This window comes from Coregonus clupeaformis, unplaced genomic scaffold (assembly GCF_020615455.1).
Source record: "Coregonus clupeaformis isolate EN_2021a unplaced genomic scaffold, ASM2061545v1 scaf0976, whole genome shotgun sequence".
NCBI classification, from domain to species: domain Eukaryota; kingdom Metazoa; phylum Chordata; class Actinopteri; order Salmoniformes; family Salmonidae; genus Coregonus; species Coregonus clupeaformis.
The window spans coordinates 54,410-78,399 of record NW_025534430.1 but is presented as its reverse complement, the minus strand read 5'-3'; the positions used below and the strand labels follow the sequence as shown (position 1 = coordinate 78,399).

General features: G+C 43.1%; 1 protein-coding gene across 3 annotated transcripts in view; it reads right to left on the bottom strand.

Annotated features, from left to right (window-relative positions):
• The window catches only part of LOC123486052, a 102,479-nt gene extending 85,684 nt beyond the window's left edge, over window positions 1-16,795 (bottom strand). For 2 of the 3 annotated variants that reach the window (XM_045217235.1, XM_045217237.1), the window contains exons 1-5: window positions 16,726-16,795; window positions 12,410-12,493; window positions 11,847-12,191; window positions 10,718-11,038; window positions 7,874-7,990 (exon numbers count right to left, since the gene is read on the bottom strand). In XM_045217235.1, the coding sequence (XP_045073170.1) occupies window positions 7,874-7,990; window positions 10,718-11,038; window positions 11,847-12,191; window positions 12,410-12,493; window positions 16,726-16,783 (925 nt within the window). In that variant the 5' untranslated portion in view covers window positions 16,784-16,795. Of the gene's footprint in view, window positions 1-6,795; window positions 6,829-7,873; window positions 7,991-10,717; window positions 11,039-11,846; window positions 12,192-12,409; window positions 12,494-16,725 lie in introns of all 3 variants that reach the window. The other variant, XM_045217236.1, reaches the window with a different exon arrangement.
• Window positions 16,796-23,990: the final 7,195 nt, after the last annotated feature.

The window sequence follows — 23,990 nt, the reverse complement described above, 5'->3', positions numbered from 1 at the left end:
CTGCTTTCACCTGTGTTCGGCCTGAAGATGCTACACATCTCCCCATGTCCAATCAACTGATTCGGACAATCGGGTTTGAGGGAGTGAAACAGCTGATTCCTCTTACGGAACCAATTGAGCTCTGCTATAAAAATCAGAAAACTACAATACCCATATTGGTATCGGAACATACACCTATTGCATTGTTGGGAAGAGATGCATTGTGTAGATTGAATTGTACAATAAAATGTACGCCAGACGGCTGTCTGGTAGAAGTGCTAAAAGAAACGGTTTACCAATTGTTGATGACGACAGAGATTGACTCTTCTTCAGTATTTTGGATTGGAAATCTCAGTGCAGATTTTTTGAAGCCGGCTAAAATATGGGAGAAATTCATTGTGGCAAACATGCCAGATGTGAGGCTTCCGGAATATCCATTTCATTGTACGCTCAAGTATTTCAAGAATGCTGCCCAATCGAACTCAGAGGAATGGTTGAGTCATCAACCAAAGAAAGTTCAACTCAGCTCATGTTGCATAATTTTAGGACCACAAGGAGCAGCTATGAAGATAAACACAAACTATTATCTGGATAAAGAATTTGAGATTGAGAAGAGTGTGCCACATGTGACCGTGTTGGTTTCTGAAGACTATGAGCAGAAGCATATAGGAGAAATGATGACAGAAGCAGAGAAAGCTGTTTTTGTACCGATGAAAGAGAATTTGGCGATTTGGAGGAGTGAAGATCAGCGATTTCTCAAAATCATGATTTCGGCTCAAGGACAAGGACAGCCACAAGCTGTACGGATGACACATGAATCTATTTGCAGTGCGAAGATGGATTCAGACCCTATGAAAGAGGAGATGTTGCAACAAGTTCCAGAATGTTTGTAGTCTCAACACAGTACCGATATTGGACTTGTGAAATCAGCCCAACCGGTGAAAGTTGAACTTCGACCAGGAGCCAGACCTCCTTGGAAGAATCGGTATCCATTGAAAGATGAAGCAATCCAAGGGACCGAACCACAAATTGAAGGACTTTCGAAAGCAGGTGTTTTGAAGACAATAAAAAAATCCTCAGAGTAACACGCCTTTGTTGCCTGTGAAGAACCCCGATGAGACTTATCGTATGGTTCATGATTTGAGAGCAGTGAATGAAGTAGAAACTGATTTTCCAGCAGAAGTGCCAGACCCGCATACCTTGTTAGCCCACATTCCTCCTGATGCGACACATTTCACGGTGTTAGACTTATGTGGTGCATTTTTTTGTGTTCCACTTAGTGTAGAAAGTCAGGGTTTATTTGGGTTCACATATAATGGACAGTTCTATGAGTACAGGCGATTGCCACGAGGGTTCAAACATAGTCCTCACATTTTCAATAAAGTACTGAAGGACGATTTGGTAGGGATAGATCAGATATTGCAAAGCACTGTCATTCAGTACGTGGATGATATAATTATCTGTTCACAGAATGAGGAAACATGTCATAAAGACTCAATTAAATTGCTACAGATATTGGCAGAAAAGGGCATAAGGTTTCACAGAAAAGGTTGCAATATTGCCAGGAGAAGGTCGTTTATTTGGGTCACAAAATAACGCATGGACACAGAAGCATTTCTGACAGTCAATTGGAAGCTATTCGTAAGGCTCCGAAGCCTAGAACTGTCAGAGAGATGATGACATTTCTTGGTATTGCTGGTTATTCTTCAGCCTGGGTTGAGGGCTATGCTAGTTTGACGGGACCTTTGAGAGCTATGGTTAAAGATACTGGGAATGGTCAACTCCATAGCAATCTTTCCTGGACACAGGAAGTCCTTGTAGCATTTGAAACGATCAAACAGCGGTTACAAGAGGCACCAGCACTCACACTACCAGACTACTCTAAGAATTTCTTGCTATATGTGTCTACTTCTACTGGAGGTAAATATGCATGTGCAGTTCTTTGTCAGCCGACAGGTACAGGGACGAATCCTCAACCTATTTCCTACTACTCTACTGCCTATTCAGAAGTAGAACTAGGGCTACCACTGTGCTACAGAGCAATGGTGGGAGTATAGTTAATGTATGACAAAGCATCATCTGTTACGATGGGTTACCCAGTAACAATTCTTACCCATCATAGTCTCAGAAATCTTCTGAACTATGGAAAATATACATTAACTATGCCTAGGCTCAGAGACTATCATAGGCTCTTAGAGTAGGAAGATGTCACCCTAGTGAGGTGTGATACGGTGAATCCAGCCGAGAATTTGCCAACTTCAGAGGATGGTGAGCCACATGATTGTGTTCAAGAAGCAGAGAAATACTTGAGGCTTAGATCAGATTTGCAAGCCCTTCCATTACTTGAGACAGACCTGGAGTATTGGACTGATGGGTCTTGTTATCGTGTGGGAGATAAATTGTGTGCTGGCTATGCAGTAGTTAAAGCCCAAGGAACTGGATTTGTTGTTGAAAAGGCTGAAGTAATACCACAGCCTGCGTCCGCACAACTTGCTGAACTTGTGGGGCTAACAGAAGCGTGTTTGTTAGCAGAAGGAAAGCGAGTGACGATATATACTGATTCTGCATATGCACATAATGTATGTCATTTGTTTGGAGCGTGTGTGGAAAGGTCGAGGGTTTAAGAAAATGGATGGTTCTCCGATACAACATCATGCGCAATTAATGAAACTGTTGCATGCTATGATGAAGCCTAAAGAGATAGCGATAGCTAAGTGTGCAGCTCATAAAACAGATGTGTCAAAAGTCACACAAGGGAACAAAGCTGCTGATGAAGCTGCAAAAGCCGTCACAGGAGCGGACAAATTGGGCAAGGTTTTTCTGGTCACTCATGGAGTGGACTTGGAAGACAAAATTACGCTTAAGGATGTGATTTTGATGCAGGAAGCTGCTTCTACGATTGACAAACAGTTATGGCTAGACAGAGGTGCCGTCAAAGATGCTACGGGTCTTTGGAGAAACCATGAGGGGTTGATAGTAGTGCCTCTAGACCTATTAGGTCTGATGATTCAGGAAGCACATGGGTTAGCTCATGTTGCAAGGGGGGAGGTTAGGAGAAAGATCACAAAGGAGTATGGTTTTTGGGCACCATATTTGCTTGAGCAGGTTGACTATGTCATAGGCAGGTGCACAATCTGTCTGAAAAATAATGTTTGCAGGGGTGTGACTGTTCTTCCTGGTCACATTCCAACACCGAGAGGTCCTATGCGTGAGTTGGTTATCGACTTTGTTGATATGATAAAACCAGTTGAAGGGAAAAGATACATGCTGGTGGTTGTGGATAGATTTTCACGATGGCCGGAGGCCTGTCCAACCAAGCGAAAAGACGCTCAGTCGGTTGCCAAGTTCTTGTGTAAAGAAGTCATAAGCAGGTGGGGACTTCCCGATCAAATATCCTCAGATATTGGGAAAGAGTTTGTGGATAAATCAGTGAAATTGATTTTGCAAAATTGGGAATTAAGCAACGTCTAGGAGCAGTTTATCACCCACAATGTCAAGGGAATTGTGAAAAAATGAATGTTGTTTTGAAAAATCGCATTGTCAAGATTTGCCAGCATACGGGTCTAAACTGGATAGCGGCGCTCCCTTTAGCATTAATGGTGTGTCGCTCAAGTGAGTTGCGTGATCTACTTATGACACCCCATGAACTGGTCACAGGAAGAAGGATGCCTACGCCTTGTTTGCGAACAAGCGGAAAGGGTCCAAGTTTGGCTCTTTTGGAAGATGAAATGAGAGCATATGTTACATATATGGCCAATTTTCATAAAAAGTTATCCACATATGTTTCTGACAGGCAAAGAAAAGAAGAGGTGCAGGAGAAGCTCGATGAGCAAAAAAGGAGTACAGTGCAACCTGGGGACAAGGTGTTCGTGAAGGTATTTAGAAGGAAGTGGTATAACGAACGCCGTGAGGGACCATTTGAAGTTGTTCGTAGTACTGGAACGGCTGTCCAGGTTAAAGGGTCTCCAACGTGGTATCATTTGTCATATTGTGTTAAAGCGCCTAGAGAAGAGGTGCCACGCGCAGAGAGCCAAGATGTTGAAGGCTCAAGAGAGCAGGATGAAGATAGGGAAGAACAGACAGAAGGAGAGATGCATGACAATATCCAGAGTCAAAACCCAGAAGGAGAGATTGTCCATGCTGTGGACAACGTTGATGATCATGTGTACACTTCTGATGATGTCAGACACGACTCTGCAATGGATGGACAGGAAAGGAGATTTGGGGACATTGATTTTCAATACGTCCCAGAAACAACAGGGCATATTTCAGTGGAATGTGAAACCGCAGAGATCACCAAGGGCAACTCTGTTACAGGAGAAGCCGGTGATTCGGATAGACAAAGTAGCCCCAGACCAGTTCAGAAAAAAGTTAGACCAAAACGTTACGAAAACTAGGGTTGAAGTAACTCTAGGAAAGTCTTTGTTATTGACTTTTGCGAAGGCTATGATATTGAGATGTTGTGATGCCTGGAGTTGTGATGCCTGGAGACAACACTCAGATGCCGTTGTTAACCGTGACTGATCTAGATGGAGATGAACAAGTGGTACTGGATGGAGTATTGATGGATAGATATCCATTTTGAATATCTGATTGTGCGATAATTTTCAAATTTCTTTGCATATTGTTGTGATATTTAGTGTTTTCTTATGAATCAAAGGGGGAAATGGAATGTGATTCATTTTTATATATCATTTTTATATATCATTTTTATTTATTATTTTTGATATTTATGTTTTAATTTTCATGTGTTGCTTTGCAAAAGATACTGGTTGGTGTTTTCTTTTCTTCCAGAAGCATATGGGGAATGTGCAGAGTGGGATTCAAATACTCAAACATGGACAATATGAATGGACTGGAGGAAGCTGAACAAGGACGGTGTGGAAATGTTCAGATTTCATCATCGACGTTGCATTGAAAGTCGATACTGCTGAGGAGCTGCAGTGTAGTGGACTACATTCCAGTGTCTGCACTGATATATATACATATTTGCATGTGTAATACATAATTTGTGTCATATTCTTTCTGTATTCATGTTTTGAAGAATTATGTTTTCTGTTGTTGGGTACATGTGGGGACCTCAGATGTTTTTCTTTTTTCTTTGACGCTTAGGGATATTGGGTCTAGGCAGGGACAGAGAGAATCCACGGGAGGGTCCGATGGGTCGACCAGCCTGAATGTGGAATTTTTTTGGGATTTTATTTTGTTTTCTGAGGCTTTCACGTGTATTCGATTGCACCATAGCTTAAAATGCATTGATAAAGATGTATAAATTGATCTGGAGTACTTAGGTGGTCGCCTGGGGCAGAGGGGCCATGAGAGAATTTTCCTATCTTGATTGATTGATGGATATTTGGAAAGAAAGCTGCCAGACAGGTTTTTCGCTCTTACACTCCATAAAAATGTGTTCACACTCCATAAACTTTGTTTTATTGCTAAAGTTACACAAGAAGCCTGATGTAATAAAAATTGTTATTTGTCATAATCCTATTATTTTTGTTTTCGAGGCTTAATTAGTCTCGAAGGGGGGAAATATGTGGTATCTGAACTTCTATAACTTTGGCTGAGGTTTTCATATTGTGGGTTAGATGAAATGTACTCTACTTTGCTGAAACATCTGGAAAGTGTTACTATAGGGGCCCCCTAAAACAGAGGAGATTCTGCTATGTGGAGGCCAGGGATTGGTCTATTCAAATCATGCCACCTTATGTTACATAAAGCATCGGATATATATACCATGTTTTAACAAAATAATGGGAGAGTGATCATATTTGGGATTGGTTTCATTGCTCTCCAGATTCTGCAGAGTCTGTAAATTGATGCTGAAATCTTTGATATAATAAACTTTTATAAATAAGTACAGTGTCAGCGGATTCCTTATCAACACATCATTGCAGCATCGTTGTTCGGACACCACAGACGCATGTGATGAAACACTTCCCTTTGACTTACATTCAATCACTATAGTAGTGATGTTTAATAGGATAGCTAAGACAGATACTGTGTGTACAGCATATCAGATATTGTACAGAGACAGATACAGGGACGGACTGGGACCAGAAACCAGGCCCGTGTTTGCCCCTGGAGGCCCCCATACCTGCCCTAGACTGATAGGACAGACACTGTGTGTACAGCATATCAGATATTATACTGGGACAGATACAGGGACGGACTGGGACCAGAAATCAGGTCCATGTTTGCCCCTGGAGGCCCCCATACCTGCCCTAGACTGATATGCTGTACACACAGTGTCTGCCTATCATAAATAAGGGCCCAATGCAAACAAAGTATCTCCCTCTGAAGCTACAGTAAAGAGGGACAGATAGAGGATGTGGTTAGTGAGTAGATTTGGAAGGGTGACAACAGACAGACGTGTTCCGGGTGAGTGGCCACGGTTTCACAGTTTTAATGTCCAAGGCTGAGTGGCTAGTTTCACAAACCAAAAGCATGTGAATGCTAGCCTGGTCAAATAGCTGTTTGTACTACTGTTGCCAACTCCATAGCTCATTGTCAAGACAAAGATGTTACGCATGACGATGAGTGACAAGGAGTTGGCATGATAGCCCAAACAGACTTGCACTCAGGCTATGTGAATGCATTATGGAGTATTGCTTTTGCCTTGGAAAATTGAATAATTTGTTGAGTTATAATTTTGATCAAAAGTCCAAATATGATGTTGGTCATTATAAAGTATATGTATTGCTTTTACAGGGAATTCTGTGAACTGTCTAGGAAAGATGGGAAACAATAAACCCAAAGTGATAAATAAATCAAATATTCAACATTTAAATAAATACTGAATATCGAAGGACATACTCATTAATGGCAAGTTGGACTGCCTTCGAGCTCCTGTAAAAAAAGACACAAAACCTAATATTACAATTTATCTTAAAACAAATTACATTAAAAAGATCATAATTAAACCAAAAGCGATGTTGATGAACAATAGATAGCCTACTAGTGCAGTTAGTACTTAATCCATTAATAGATAATAGTATTATTATAATATTTTACACTGAGTATACAAAACATTTAGGACACCTGCTCTTTCCATGACATAAACTGACCAGGTGAATCCAGGTGAAAGCTATGATCCCTTATTGATGTCACCTGTTTAAATTGACTTCAATCAATGTAGATGAAGGGGAGGAGACAGGTTAAAGAAAGATTTAAGCCTTGATACAATTGAGACATGGATTCTGTATGTGCCACTCAGAGAGTGAATGGGCAAGACAAAATATTTAAGTGCCTTTGAATGGGGTATGGTAGTAGGTACCAGGCACAACTGTAGAACTGCAAATCTACTGGGTTTATCACGCTCAACAGTTTCCTGTGTGTATCAAGAATGGTCCACCACCCAAAGGACAACCAGCCAACTTGACACAACTGTGGGAAGCATTGGAGTCAACATGGGCCAACATCCATGTGGAACTCTATCGACAACTTGTAGAGTCCATCCCCTGACAAATTGAAGCTGTTCTGAGGGCAAAAGGAGTTTGCAACTCAATAATAGGAAGGTGTTCCTAATGTTAGGTATACTCAGTGTATATTATAATAGTGTAATGGATTGTATTAAGTACTGACTATACTGTTATTCATGGTTAATAGTATGCCACAACATGCCACTGATTTGACTACTCTAAACAATTGGCTGAGTTACCAGACAACATTACAGGTTGTGTAATCCCCCATGCAAAGCCAAAATGGATGGCTGCCAGAGCATGCAGGCTTGGCAGAGGAAGGGCCTCTGTACAGATTAATCTAGCACCAGCTAGCATGACAAACAGATACATGATCAGATACATGATCAAAGCTCCATGTAATGATATTTGTTTATGGACTTATACAGACACAACAGTCTCTACTGTATGAGTATGACAATTCATGTACTTACGTTGGGCGGAGCGCTTCTTAAAAAACAGCGTCCAAAAGATTCCAAAGATCAGAGATCCTATGACTACAACCGGGGCAAGCCAATTGGTGTTGGAAACAGAGTTGTCAGCTTTACTACCTGGACAGACAAAATTGACAAAAATTGGGAGTTACAAAATAAATAGGCAATTCATATGAAGTCAAGAGAAAAAGGTTAGCTATAAAAAGGGTCAAAGTCAGAATCAGGGCATTTCAGACACACAGACTTGAGCTCTGTTCTAATCTAAATGCATCTTAATAACCTTTTACTGCAGTGGGCTAAATCAGAGTCACTCAGAGAGATTATTGGTAGTCTTAAACAAATCTAGAAGACTGGAATATAACAAAACCGTTTGACATAGAAACACAGGATTTTCGTTGTTTTTTTAAATAATACTTTATTTATTAATTGTGAAATTCTGAAAAATATTAATAACATTCCACCCATGAGGCCAAAGAGGGCGCTTTTGGTCACTGACTGCAGGAAAGAGCTACTTTACTTCCCATTGCTAAGAACAATTAGTTTTGGCATTAGATGGATCCTTTTTCTTAAAAAGTTCCCAGCCAGGCTAAAGAACAACAGCTGGAGGACTGCAGGTCAGAAAAAAATATTTTTAATGGCTGCCAGAGATGAGAAACAACTGCAGAGACAGAATGTTCTGGTAAGAAGGTATTATGACTGCACTTATGAATCATTATAAGAGGGGGCATTAGAGACAGATTGGAGACTATCAGCTCTAATTTGCAACTAGCGCAGGTTGTTACAACTCCACTATCATTATTTCCCTATGGACCTATTGGATCAGATTAACCAAGTAATTTCCTATAGGCTCATCAGATGGCTTTATTTTGGAAGATGTTAACCACTTAGCTAGATAGCTAACTAGCTACTAAATGAGCAAACCAAAGCATTTGCCACATTTTAGACAGTAAACGTAATAGTTATAAGATATCTCGCTGGCAAACATTTAGTTGTAAATTCCATACTGTAACTAGATCACCTGGGGTGTGCTGCACAACAGTGAGTGACTCACAAGGCTCTGGTCTCTCATCGTAGTGTGCTTGTGAACAAACACCACGTGGCTGGGGACTACCGGTAAGCTTCATAATGAAACATTATGTAACAGGTGAAATAAAGAACACGATCTTCTTTATCTCCTAACGTATAAGTTGACTTGAGAGATTTACTTAAAAAGTAGTAACAAATATTCACATTTATTTTTAAAACTTCAAAGAAATAGTATTAAGGGTATTGAAAAATCATCCTGTGGCTATTTCCAAATAATCCATTATACGGTATATACGGTATACCGCCCAAGCCTAATTGGGACACAGTGTGTCCTACTGACCTAGGTAAGGCAGGGGTTGGGTTAAATGCGGAAGACACATTTTGGTTGAATGCATTCAGTTGTACAACTGACTAGGTATCCCCTTTCCCTGTGGTACTGCTTGGCCAATTGATCTAATTTCCTGTTGGTAACGCTAGGCTAGCTGTCTCTCTCCAGGTGGTTGAATTATATTGTGTATGATGTTATTATTTTCTGTGATGTTATTGAGTTCTGCTGGAAGGTCAATGTGAAGCTTATGAATGTCTGCTGCTATTCCCATTAACCATGAGGAGCTAAGGGACAGACACTGTTCATCCAATTTGTAAGTCGCTCTGGATAAGAAAGAAAAAATTTAAGATTCTAGATTCCTGTTGAAACAAGCATGAATAGAGCTTGCCAGCTTGTAGTCCTAAAACCCGGAAATGAGTTACCCTTGGTTCGTTCAGCCATTCCTATGGCAAAAATTAAAGGGGAAAGAATACGGTTTTGAGATAAACACCGAAAATAAGGTCTGAGGTTAACACAGGTTTAGGAGGTCTTATACGTTTTGTTCTATGAGATAATATCAGTCGGTTAACATGACCTGTACTATCATTCCAGTGTTAATACTAATTGTAATTATTTTGCACTATAGCCTATTTATTGCCTTACCTCCATAACTTGCTACATTTGCACACACTGTATATATATTTTCTGTTGTATTTTTGACTTTATGTTTTGTTTTACCCCATATGTAACTCTGTGTGTTTTTATCGCACTGCTTTGCTTTATCTTGGCCAGATCACAGTTGTAAATGAGAACTTGTTCTCAACTGGCTTACCTGGTTAAATAAAGGTGAAATAAATAAATAAAATAAAAATGAATTATGAAGCCTTTATGTGCATTATTAAATTACATAAATGCTTCAAAATTCACAAAAGGTTACATTACCTGATGAAGATTATCTCATAGAACAAAACGTATAAGATCTCCTAAGCCTATGTTTACCACAGACCTTATTTTTGGCATTTATCCAAAAACTCCACTAATTTACTCCATAGCCTTTGTCCAACGAACCATGGTGGAGTTATTGCCTACAAAAAGACACCACTACTATTGCGCTCTATTGTTTCTTATCCAAAACAAGACAAGCATTTTCCTGTTGTTCGAGTTTCAAGGAAGATGTTTAGTCAGATTCGGGAGCATGTTATGGCCTGACCTAGGGCAGTGTTATAATTCTCTGTATCTACTCCACTCTTCAGTGACATGTTGTTCTCTCATTATAAAGCTGACTTTTATTGCGTTCAGAAATGTGATAAAGACGGCGTAAATAACATCTATGCTATTAAAAGTAGACTAGATTGAGGCTGGTGATGTTTTGAGGTTGAGGTTTTACAATTATCAGGGTCAGGATGAGGGAATAAGATAAACTGGCAGGTTTTAGACTTCGCCCTGCTTTCACAAAGGATGACATCACCAACATATTCATACCATTAGGTAGCAGCCATGGCAGAACGTACCTAAGTCTCGGGGCACAAACTGGATCTCAAATGATGCCTTCCCCTCCAGGGCTCCATTGATATTGAGCACTTTGCACGTGTAGTTCGTGTAACTGGATGTTGCCTTCAGCACTGTGAATTTACTGGCGAGGCTAAACAGACCATCGTCGGTCTCTTTGGCAACCAGTTCAGCACTCTCTGTGCAGTTTGTGCCAAACTCGTCAAACCACAAGATCAACCCTTTCTGGTGCCCGCCTGTAGAGTTGCAGTAAATGGTCACATTCGTGTTCTCGTGGATGTTGGTGTCAGGGAAGGAGCTCATGGTTGGAGTTTTGTACTTAGCTGGAAGAGAGAGAGAGAAAGGGGAAATTATATTATACATGTGGGTGCTATTTGGTACATCAGTAGTTATACAACGTCAGTGGGTAAACATTATCTAGACGGACTTTGCACCTTTTCAACGTCAATCCAACGATTATAACTTGGAATGAGATTACAGTAGGAGTGATTTTAATAAACTGGAATGACCTTTCTTTTATCACTCAGATGTTCTAATTGAGTCTGTGTACATTATTTGTAAACACTGATTGCATGCCATGGGCAGAATGGCATTATGGAGGCTATTTGTGGACGTTGTACTACTGTGTACCATTTGAGCCCTGTCATTCTGAAACAGAGAGTAAACAACGCTCCTGCTGTGCTGTCCAATCACACACTTACAAATAGATCTGAACTCCCCCTGAGAATATTCCAGAATAAACATCCTTATCAACTTTGTATCATAACTGTATGGAAGTGCTTTCTCAGAAATGAAAAGTCTGTTCTACTGTATTTCACAATTCTATCCTCGATGCAAGACTTAGTGGTTGTATGGTTGTGTGCACGTGTGTGTGTGTGTGTGTGTGTGTATGTGTGTGTGTGTGTGTGTGACAACAATCAAAGTTGAATAGAACTTAATTCTAAAGGATTTCAGCGTATGGGCATCATAACCTATGAGCCGAGACACGTTAATAAAATAGGTTGTCTATTTGTCTATTGCACTCCAAGCTTGGCTGAATATCTCACATGTTTAGTTTGCTCCTTTCACGAACCGGTGTTGAAAAATTTGTTTATTATCCTAAAATGACACTGTAGACAGTCTATGACTCACATGTGACACTGAGGTTGGGTGTAGCTTTGGCAGGCCCAACATCTGTTTCCACCTCGCATTCATACTCCCCATTGTCGGCCATCTTGGTATTTGTCAACAACAAGGACACATTCATATTCGTCTTGTTCCAGGATGGCTCAGCAAATTTAAACCCAGGGATTGCGTTCATTTTATCTGTATGGTATTCCAACAAATTAGCAGCAGCTTTAGCAGCAGCTCCCACTCTCTTCCAGGTCACCATTATGATGGTCACATTCTCAACCACTGGTTTGACAATGCACTCTACAATTGACTGCTGACCATAAACCCCATGGTATTCTGTTTTACACTCCAGTTTGACAAATGCTGTTAGTAAAATATCAGAGAAAAAATTTGACATTAATACAAGAGAGAATTACTGTTATTGTAGTCAGTTTTATCATGTGACCAATCTTATTGAACATTTGGTTTAAAAAATAATACACAGTTCTCCCAAACCACAGAGAAAGGTAACAATCATCTGAAAACTATTTTTGTATATAACATTTTATAACCAATATTATGGCATTCATGGCACAACTTACTCTCAGAGGAATTTCCAGCTCTGATACAGGCAAAATGGATCACTAAAAACAGCAAGCTGGTAGCTGAAGTCATCTTTTGGATTCCTGAGTAGGAAGAAAGAAATGTACAATGACAACACTTATCACATCAGTATGAGGTCAGTCTATAGACTGTGTAAGGTAGGTTAATAGACTGCCTGTCACTCACAATGGCTCTGGACTATCATCTGAAAATAAACATAAAACAGTTGCTAACAGAAACCAGACAGAAATTAATTATAATCCAGTGCTGAATATGTCTTAACCAGTGCTTGACTGTCCGGAACTGTCCGGAACGCCATACTGGCAATTCTAATTTTGGGTGATTTGCGTACAAGCTCCTCTGTAAAAACAAAGTAGCCTATCGCTGGCCCAGATTCACACACCGAAGAAAAAAAGGTTAATCAAACCTGATTTGTTTTTGGGTGTATTTTATTAGGATCCCCATTAGCTGTTGCAAAAGCAGCAGCTACTCTTCCTGTGGTCCACACAAAACATTACATAATACAGAACTTGAATAGACAAGAACTATATAAAACATTTTTTAAAGGCACACGTAGCCTACATATCAATACATACACACAAACTATCTAGGTCAAATAGGGGAGCGGTGTTGTGCAGTGAGGTGTTGCTTCATCTGTTTTTTGAAACCAGGTTTGCTGTTTATTTGAGCAATATGAGATGGAACAGTGTTCCAAGCAATAATGGCTCTATATAATACTGTACACTTTCTTGAATTTGTTCTGGATTTGGGGACTGTGAAAAGACCCCTGGTGGCATGTCTGGTGGGGTAAGTGTGTGTGTGTCAGAGCTGTGTGTAAATTCACTATGCAAACAATTTGGGATTTTCAACACATTAATGTTTCTTATAAAAAGAAGAAGTGAGCAGTCAGTCTCTCCTCAACTCTTAGCCAAGAGAGACTAGCATGAATAGTATTTATATCAGTCCTCTGATTACAATGAAGAGCAAGAAGTGCCGCTCTGTTCTGGGCCAGCTGCAGCTTAACTAGGTCTTTCCTTGCAGCACTGGACCACACGACTGGACAATAATCAAGATTAGACAAAACTAGAGCCTGCAGAACTTGCTTTTTGGAGTGTTGTGTCAAAAGATCAGAGCATCTCTTTATTACAGACAGACCTCTCCCCATCTTTATAACCATTGAATCTATATGTTTTGACCAATCTAAGGTAACGCCAAATAATTTAGTCTCCTCAACTTGTTCAACAGCCACACCATTCATTACCAGATTCAGCTGAGGTCTACAACATAGGGAATGATTTGTACCAAATACAATGCTCTTAGTTTTAGAGATGTTCAGGACACACCATCACACCTCCTCCTTCATGCTTCACGGTGGGAACCACACATGCGGAGATCATCCTACACAAAGACACGGCAGTTGGAACCAAAAATTTGAAATTTGGACACATCAGACCAAAGGACAGATTTCCACCGGTCTAATGTCCATTGTTCGTGTTTCTTGGCCCAAGCAAGTCTCTTCTTCTTATTGGTGTCCTTTAGTAGTGGTTTCTTTGCAGCAATTCGACCATGAAGGCCTGATTCACTCAGTCTCTTCTGAACAGTTGATGTTGAGATGTGTCTGTTACTTGAACTCTGTGAAGCATTTATTTGGGCTGCAATTTCTGAGGCTGGTAACTCTAATGAACTTATCCTCTGCAGCAGAGGTAACTCTGGGTCTTCCGTTCCTGTGGCGGTCCTCATGAGAGCCAGTTTCATCATAACACTTGATGGTTTTTGCGACTGCACATTAAGAAACTTTCAAAGTCCTTGAAATGTTCCTGATTGACTGACCTTCAAGTCTTAAAGTAATGATAGACTGTCGTTCCTCTTTGCTTATTTGAGCTGTTCTTGCCATAATATGGACTTGGTCTTTTACCAAATAGGGCTATCTTCTGTATACCACCCCTACCCTGTCACAACACAACTGACTGGCTCAAATGCATTAAGAAGGAAAGAAATTCCAAAAATAACTTTTAACAAGGCACAACTGTTAATTGAAATGCATTCCAGGTGACTACCTCATGAAGCTGGTTGAGAGAATGCCAAGAGTGTGCAAAGCTGTCATCAAGGCAAAGGGTGGTTATTTGAAGAATCTCAAATATAAAATATGATTTGTTTAACACTTTTTTGGTTACTACATGATTCCATATGTGTTATTTCATAGTTTTGATGTCTTCACTATTATTCTACAGTGTAGAAAATAGTAAAAATAAAGAAAAACCCTGGAATGAGTAGGTGTGCCCAAACTTTTGACTGGTACTGTATAAAATAATGACAGACAGACTAACTAGATCACCAATTTAAAACATAACTTGTAGCAGTTATCTCGCTAGTTAACTATAGCTAACTAAGCATTCATTTCGTTGTTGCCCTTCCACCGACACTGTAGAGCCTAAATAGATCTACACTGTTGGAAAGCGGGGATTCCCTTCTATTAAACAGTAGCCATGTAATTGCGACAACGTTAGAAAATATTCTAAGAACAGCTTAATTGATAAATAACTGGCTGTGCATTGATCTCCCCCGAAACATGAATATTTGAGCCTTATATATAAACATGTCTAGTTAGATACCTTGCTTTGAAGTAGCCTACCTCATCCATTTGATCCCAGATTTATAGAATGAGGGAATCATTTTATAAAGACAAAAGTATTTGGTTGTAATGTTGAAAAAGCCAAGTCGGCACACCCAGGAGCTCTCCAGATGGAGGGTTGACCACCTGTTGACAACATGTGACTAACAGTGCAGTTCTATGTGGGGGGGGCTAAGTACCTTGATCAAGGGCACAACGGCAGGAGGAGGTGGGTCTACATGGGATCAGACACAGCAGCTTTCCAGTGTCAATAATGCTTACTTTTTCTTGTAGGCTATAATAATAGTCATGGAAATGTGGTTAAAAGTGATGGAGAATTAATGGAAAATGTGTATAAACTGTTAACAGTGAATAATCAGAGGTCTCTATAGCATAATGTAATTTGTGAATTTCAGTGAACATAGTCTAATGGACCAACTTGGAAAAAGACAGCTCCTGCCCTACTTCCATCCCAAGTCAAGCACTGGTCTTAACTAAGTGCATTGTGAATATGGGCCTCACATAGGCAACTGTCCCCTATTTAGCTATCTACTGGTCACCTCCCATCTGGATTGTTAACACGTCTGTTTCAACTATTTCTTCGGCAAACAAATGCAATACAATCTGAACATTATACAAATACACAAAAGAGCATAACATTCACTGAAGGAAACACATTATATTATTAAGGAAACTGTGTGGGAGATGACAGTAATGTTAAAATAATTAAAGTGGCCACTAAAGCTGTTGGAGTTATTCTCCCCCACAATATCCTCATTGCTTCGGGAGCAAATGAAGCTGATTTATGCCCAAAGGAATAAACAGCTGCAATGGGAGAATAAGGGATTTGTTCCTCCCTACAGAAGGCTACTGGAGGGACCTTTTATGGAAAGATGCATGAAATAGGGCTACAGATGCTAAAATGCATGCAATAATCGAGGGACAAATGTGCAGTATCCCCCTCTTCAATTGTTTATTTAGCACACTGGTTGTACTCCACCTGGTCTTTTGTTTTAAACTTTTTAAAGCATTTATATTTAAAAAAAAGATTTACATGTTTTTTATTGTGATATATGCTGTGTATTGCCTTGCACCTTTGTGTCCCCAGATGGTTGTAATGCAATTTCCAAATTCCTTTTTTACTAACCTAGACATTGGCTTGTATGGGAGTAATGTCAATAGGAAAATATATCTGGAGTAAACCAACCAATTATTGAATACATTTAGCAGTAGATTCCCAGTAAACCTCACTTAAAGGGGAAGTAAATTAGAAGGAAGTTATGTAACTACAATTCAGCCTATGAACTTAGCACTTCATTTGGTTGTGGTTTGAGGACGAAAACAAACAAAAAATTCCATATAGTATACTTGACATGTGGTGAAAGCTCCAAAATGTTGGATACGCAAAATGAAACATAACCTGCTTGCAAATGCCAGACTCAGACCTTTCACTTTTACTATTTATTGTTTCTGCAGTGAGGATTCACCCTCTTTATATAATTATGTTGTAACTTATCTGCATTAAACCGTTGTTTAAGCTCAACAAGCAGTAGTAGCAGTATGCAAATCAGGGAGCCAAATGGACGGTTCTTTTTTATCGGTAAACGCACACTTGTAATGCAATATATATGGTCAACAATTAATAAGCTTTCATTATTATTAAGAAAAGCTAGGCTACAGACACAGAACAAGTCCAAATCTTACCGCATAAACGATTCAGGCTGTTACCGTTCAGAAGGTCTGAGTGAATCTGATAAACCATTACATTGAGAGGCTGTTTAAACTTTCAGTTTCGATTTGACGCATTGGATTCAAAACATTCTATTCATTGACATGTGGTTTTACTCCCCTGCGGCTTAGTTCTCAGGGTCATTGCAGTACGCAAGCTTCTCAACCGCGGCAAGGTGAAAGTTCAGCAAAGGGTTGGTCTTTATACATTAGTGAATTTATATAAAATAGAAAAAGTTATTAAACAAGGGTCTGTTGTAGCCATTTTTACATTTAACAGACGTTCTTATCCAGAGCGATTTACAGGAGCATTTAGTGTTAAGGGCCTTGCTCAAGGGCACATTAACAGATTTTTCACTTAGTCGCCTCGGGGATTCGTACCAGCAACCTTTCGATAACTGGACCAATTGTCTGAACCACTTGGCTACCTGCCTAGACTCACGTCTTCTCTGCTTTCCTCATGTGAAAATAAAAGTTCCCCACAAGTTATCTGCTTGTTTGTGCATATATGGCAGCGCACGTGCAGGAATTCGATTTTGACACGAGGAAAGCAGGAGGAAGTTGGTCTATCAGGCAAGGGATAGCATCTTGACGTCGGGACTAGGCGACCTCATGGACGGTCTTGACTTGCCTCAATTCTAGACCATAGAAGTTACAGTGGGAAAAAAAGTATTTAGTCAGCCACGAATTGTGCAAGTTCTCCCACTTAAAAAGATGAGAGAGGCCTGTAATTTTCATCATAGGTACACGTCAACTATGACAGACAAATTGAGATTTTTTTCTCCAGAAAATCACATTGTAGGATTTTTATGAATTTATTTGCAAATTATGGTGGAAATAAGTATTTGGTCACCTACAAACAAGCAAGATTTCTGGCTCTCACAGACCTGTAACTTCTTCTTTAAGAGGCTCCTCTGTCCTCCACTCGTTACCTGTATTAATGGCACCTGTTTGAACTTGTTATCAGTATAAAAGACACCTGTCCACAACCTCAAACAGTCACACTCCAAACTCCACTATGGCCAAGACCAAAGAGCTGTCAAAGGACACCAGAAACAAAATTGTAGACCTGCACCAGGCTGGGAAGACTGAATCTGCAATAGGTAAGCAGCTTGGTTTGAAGAAATCAACTGTGGGAGCAATTATTAGGAAATGGAAGACATACAAGACCACTGATAATCTCCCTCGATCTGGGGCTCCACGCAAGATCTCACCCCGTGGGGTCAAAATGATCACAAGAACGGTGAGCAAAAATCCCAGAACCACACGGGGGGACCTAGTGAATGACCTGCAGAGAGCTGGGACCAAAGTAACAAAGCCTACCATCAGTAACACACTACGCCGACAGGAACTCAAATCCTGCAGTGCAAGACGTGTCCCCCTGCTTAAGCCAGTACATGTCCAGGCCCGTCTGAAGTTTGCTAGAGTGCATTTGGATGATCCAGAAGAGGATTGGGAGAATGTCATATGGTCAGATGAAACCAAAATATAACTTTTTGGTAAAAACTCAACTCAGTCGTGTTTGGAGGACAAAGAATGCTGAGTTGCATCCAAAGAACACCATACCTACTGTGAAGCATGGGGGTGGAAACATCATGCTTTGGGGCTGTTTTTCTGCAAAGGGACCAGGACGACTGATCCATGTAAAGGAAAGAATGAATGGGGCCATGTATCGTGAGATTTTGAGTGAAAACCTCCTTCCATCAGCAAGGGCATTGAAGATGAAACGTGGCTGGGTCTTTCAGCATGACAATGATCCCAAACACACCGCCCGGGCAACGAAGGAGTGGCTTCGTAAGAAGCATTTCAAGGTCCTGGAGTGGCCTAGCCAGTCTCCAGATCTCAACCCCATAGAAAATCTTTGGAGGGAGTTGAAAGTCCGTGTTGCCCAGCGACAGCCCCAAAACATCACTGCTCTAGAGGAGATCTGCATGGAGGAATGGGCCAAAATACCAGCAACAGTGTGTGAAAACCTTGTGAAGACTTACAGAAAACATTTGACCTGTGTCATTGCCAACAAAGGGTATATAACAAAGTATTGAGAAACGTTTGTTATTGACCAAATACTTATTTTCCACCATAATTTGCAAATAAATTAACTAAAAATCCTACAATGTGATTTTCTGGATTATTTTTTTCTCATTTTGTCTGTCATAGTTGACGTGTACCTATGATGAAAATTACAGGCCTCTCTCATCTTTTTAAGTGGGAGAACTTGCACAATTGGTGGCTGACTAAATACTTTTTTTCCCCCACTGTATCTGTAACGGGTACAAATGTGTCCCAGACCAGACCAAGGCACTCAAAATGCAGACTAGAATGCAGACCGAAACCATTATATTTATGCCTGCTGCATGCATAAAACTGTACATTCAAGCCTATAATTGTTGCCTATAATTCAGCTATTTTTACATGGCTCTGCAGTTGTTGAGATGGATTGTTTGAATATGTTCTTATTGAAATAATTATCATTTGATGTTACCAGAATGTGTTGTGATAAAACGGAGGAGACAGGCATCAAATACAGATGCAGTAGTGCACCAGGGCTACTATAAATGAAATTATATTATTTAATTGTTGCGGTAAACATATGTCACAAGACTGCAGGCGGACGCAGTCTCGAATTAATCTTAGTAGAAGATGGCAGCGCCGTCGGGAGGAGTCGATTCAGGCTATACAAACGCCTCACACCGCGTGGCTGCTGCCTCTCTAACCTGGTGGTCCCTGCACGCACCACCCACGTGGAGTTCCAGGTCTCAGGCAGCCTCTGGAACTGCGGTTCTGCTGCCAACAAGGCAGAGTTCATCTCAGCCTATGCTACCCTCCAGTCCCTCGACTTCTTGGCGCTGACGGAAACATGGATTACCACTGAAAACACTGCTACTCCTACTGCTCTCTCCTCGTCTGACCATGTGTTCTCGCATACCCCGAGAGCATCTGGTCAGCGGGGTGGTGGCACAGGAATCCTCATCTCTCCCAAGTGGACATTATCTATTTTTCCCCTGACCCATCTGTCTATCTCCTCATTTGAATTCCATGCTGTCACAGTCACTAGCCCATTTAAGCTTAATATCCTTGTCATTTATCGCCCTCCAGGTTCCCTTGGAGAGTTCATCAATGAGCTTGACGCCTTGATAAGTTCCTTTCCTGAGGATGGCTCACCCCTCACAGTTCTGGGGGACTTCAACCTCCCTACGTCTACCTTTGACTAATTTCTCTCTGCCTCCTTCTTTCCACTCCTCTCCTCTTTTGACCGCACCCTCTCGCCGTCCCCCCCTACTCACAAGGCAGGCAATACGCTTGACCTCATCTTTACTAGATGCTGTTCTTCTACTAATCTCACTGCAACTCCCCTCCATGTCTCCGACCACTACTTTGTATCCTTTTCTCTCTGCTCTCCTCCAACACTACTCACTCTGCCCCTACTCAGATGGTAATGTGCCGTCGCAACCTTCGCTCTCTCTCTCCCGCTACTCTCTCCTCTTCCATCCTATCATCTCTTCCCTCTGCTCAATCCTTCTCCCACTAATCTCCTGATTCTGCCTCCTCAACCCTCCTCTCCTCCCTTTCTGCATCCTTTGACTCTCTATGTCCCCTATCCTCCCGGCCGGCTCGGTCCTCCCCTCCAGCTCCGTGGCTTGATGACTCATTGCGAGCTCACAGAACAGGGCTCCGGGCAGCCGAGCGGAAATGGAGGAAAACTAGACTCCCTGCGGACCTGGCATCTTTTCACTCCCTCCTCTCTACATTTTCTTCATCTGTTTCTGCTGCTAAGGCCACTTTCTACCACTCTAAATTCCAAGCATCTGCCTCTAACCCTAGGAAGCTCTTTGCCACCTTCTCCTCCCTGCTGAATCCTCGTCCCCCTCCCCCCACCTCCCTCTCTGTGGATGACTTCATCAACCATTTTGAAAAGAAGGTTGACGACATCCGATCCTCGTTTGTTAAGTCAAATCACACTGCTGGTCCTGCTCACACTGCCCTACCCTATGCTTTGACTTATTTCTCCCCTCTCTCTCCAGATAAAATCTTGCGACTTGTGACGGCCGGCCGCCCAACAACCTGCCCGCTTGACCCTATCCCCTCCTCTCTTCTCCAGACCATCTCCGGTGACCTTCTCCCTTACCTCACCTCGCTGATCAACTCATCCTTGACCGCTGACTATGTCCCTTCCGTCTTCAAGAGAGCGAGAGTTGCACCCCTTCTCAAAAAACCAACACTCGATCCCTCTGATGTCAACAACTACAGACCAGTATCCCTTCTTTCATTTCTCTCCAAAACTCTTGAGCGTGCCGTCTTTAGCCAACTCTCTTGCTATCTCTCTCAGAATGACCTTCTTGATCCAAACCAGTCAGGTTTCAAGACTGGTCATTCAACTGAGACTGCTCTTCTCTATGTCATGGAGGCTCTCCGCACTGCTAAAGCTAACTCTCTCTCCTCTGCTCTTGTCCTTCTAGACCTGTCTGCTGCCTTTGATACTGTGAACCATCAGAATCTCCTCTCCACCCTCTCCGAGCTGGGCATCTCTGGCGCGGCTCACTCTTGGATTGCGTCATACCTGACCGGTCGCTCATACCAAGTGGCGTGGCGAGAAGCTGTCTCCGCACCACGTGCTCTCACCACTGGTGTCCCCCAGGGCTCAGTTCTAGGCCCTCTCCTATTCTCGCTATACACCAAGTCACTTGGCTCTGTCATATCCTCACATGGCCTCTCCTATCATTGCTACGCAGACGACACACAACTAATCTTCTCCTTTCCCCCTTCTGATAACCAGGTGGCAAATCACATCTCTGCATGTCTGGCAGACATATCAGTGTGGATGACGGATCACCACCTCAAGCTGAACCTTGGCAAGACAGAGCTGCTCTTCCTCCCGGGGAAGGACTGCCCGTTCCATGATCTAGCCATCACGGTTGACAACTCCGTTGTGTCCTCCTCCCAGAGTGCGAAGAGCCTTGGCGTGACCCTGGACAACACCCTGTTGTTCTCCGCTAACATCAAGGCGGTGACCCGATCCTGTAGGTTCATGCTCTACAACATTCGGAGAGTACGACCCTGCCTTACACAGGAAGCGGCACAGGTCCTAATCCAGGCACTTGTCATCTCCCCTCTGGATTACTGCAACTCGCTGTTGGCTGGGCTCCCTGCCTGTGCCATTAAACCCCTACAACTCATCCAGAATGCCGCAGCCCGTCTGGTGTTCAACCTTCCCAAGTTCTCTCACGTCACCCCCCTCCTCCGCACACTCCACTGGCTTCCAGTTGAAGCTCGCATCTGCTACAAGACTATGGTGCTTGCCTACGGGCTGTGAGGGGAACGCACCTCCATACCTTCAGGCTCTGATCAGTCCCTACACGCAAACAAGGGCATTGCGTTCATCCACCTCTGGCCTGCTGGCTCCCCTACCTCTGCGGAAGCACAGTTCTCGCTCAGCCCAGTCAAAACTGTTCGCTGCTCTGGCACCCCAATGGTGGAACAAGCTCCCTCACGATGCCAGGACAGCGGAGTCACTCACCACCTTCCGGAGACATTTGAAACCCCACCTCTTTAAGGAATACCTGGGATAGGATAAAGTAATCCTTCTACCCCCCCTTACCCCCCTACCCCCCCAAAAAAAAATAATAATAATAAAAACATTGTAAAGTGGTTATCCCACTGGCTATAAGGTGAATGCACCAATTTGTAAGTCGCTCTGGTTAAGAGCGTCTGCTAAATGACGTAAATGTAAATGTAAATGTAATTTAACAAAGGGCAGATGGACAGCATTAAATTAATTGGACAGATGGATGCTTGTATAGGCCTACAGTTGGAGCATACTTGTCACACCCTGGCTCTGGGACTCATTATGTTGAGCCAGGGTGTGTTTATTCTATGTGTTATATGGCGATGTTGGGGGTTCTAGTTTGTTTTATTCTATGTTTGACTGAGTGACTCCCAATCAGAGGCAACGAGTGTCAGCTGTTTGCTGGTTGTCTCTGATTGGGAGCCATATTTAACTGTCTGTGTTTCACTTTGGGTTTGTGGGTTTTTGTTCCGTGTTCGGTCATTGTCACCGTGGACTTCACGAGTCGTGTTTTGTTTTGTATTTAGAAACTTTAACTAATTAAAGTCATGTTTGTTTCTCACGCTGCGCTTTGGTCTACTCATTACTACGACGATCGTGACAGAAAAACCCACCAAACCAGGACCAAGCAGCGTGTCCAGGAACACACGCAGGAGGTAACGCTGGTGGATGTCCTCCTCGGCTGGGGGCAGATTACGAAGGAGGAGGCCGTCCGGTACCGGAAGGCGATGAAGGGGGAGACCCAGGCAGGAGAGGAGCAGCGGCGTCAGCAGTGCCATCGTCGGACGGACGAGAGGCACCCAGCCCGGCCTGTCCCTGCTCCACGCACTAAACCTACGGTGCGCGTCGCCAGCCCGGTCCGGCCTGTTCCTGCCACCCGCACCAAGTCTACGGTGCGCGTCGCCAGCCCGACCCGGCCTGTTCCTGCCACCCGCACCAAGTCTACGGTGCGCGTCGCCAGCCCGACCCGGCCTGTTCCTGCCACTCGCACCAAACCTACGGTGCGCGTCGCCAGCCCGGTCCGGCCTGTTCCTGCCACCCGCACCAAGTCTACGGTGCGCGTCGCCAGCCCGACCCGGCCTGTTCCTGCCACCCGCACCAAGCCTATGGTGTGCGTCGACAGCCCGGCCCGGCCTGTCCCTGCTCCATGCACTAAACCTACGGTGCGCGTCGCCAGCCCGGTCCGGCCTGTTCCTGCCACCCGCACCAAGTCTACGGTGCGTGTCGCCAGCCCGACCCGGCCTGTTCCTGCCACTCGCACCAAACCTACGGTGCGCGTCGCCAGCCCGGTCCGGCCTGTTCCTGCCACCCGCACCAAGTCTACGGTGCGCGTCGCCAGGCCGACCCGGCCTGTTCCTGCCACTCGCACCAAACCTACGGTGCGCGTCGCCAGCCCGACCCGGCCTGTTCCTGCCACTCGCACCAAACCTACGGTGCGCGTCGCCAGCCCGGTCCGGCCTGTTCCTGCCACTCGCACTAAGCCAGGGGTGCGAAAAGTCAGCCTGGTAAGGCCCGTTCCTCTTCCACGCATCAAGCCAGGGGTGCGAGTCGACAGACTGGACCAGGGGTACTATGGGGGGTGTAGTGGAGGGTGGTGGTCAAGGCCGGAGCCAGAACCGCCGCCGAGGAGGTATGCCCGCCCAGCCCTCCCCTGGTTTGTTTAGTTGAGGCGCGGTCG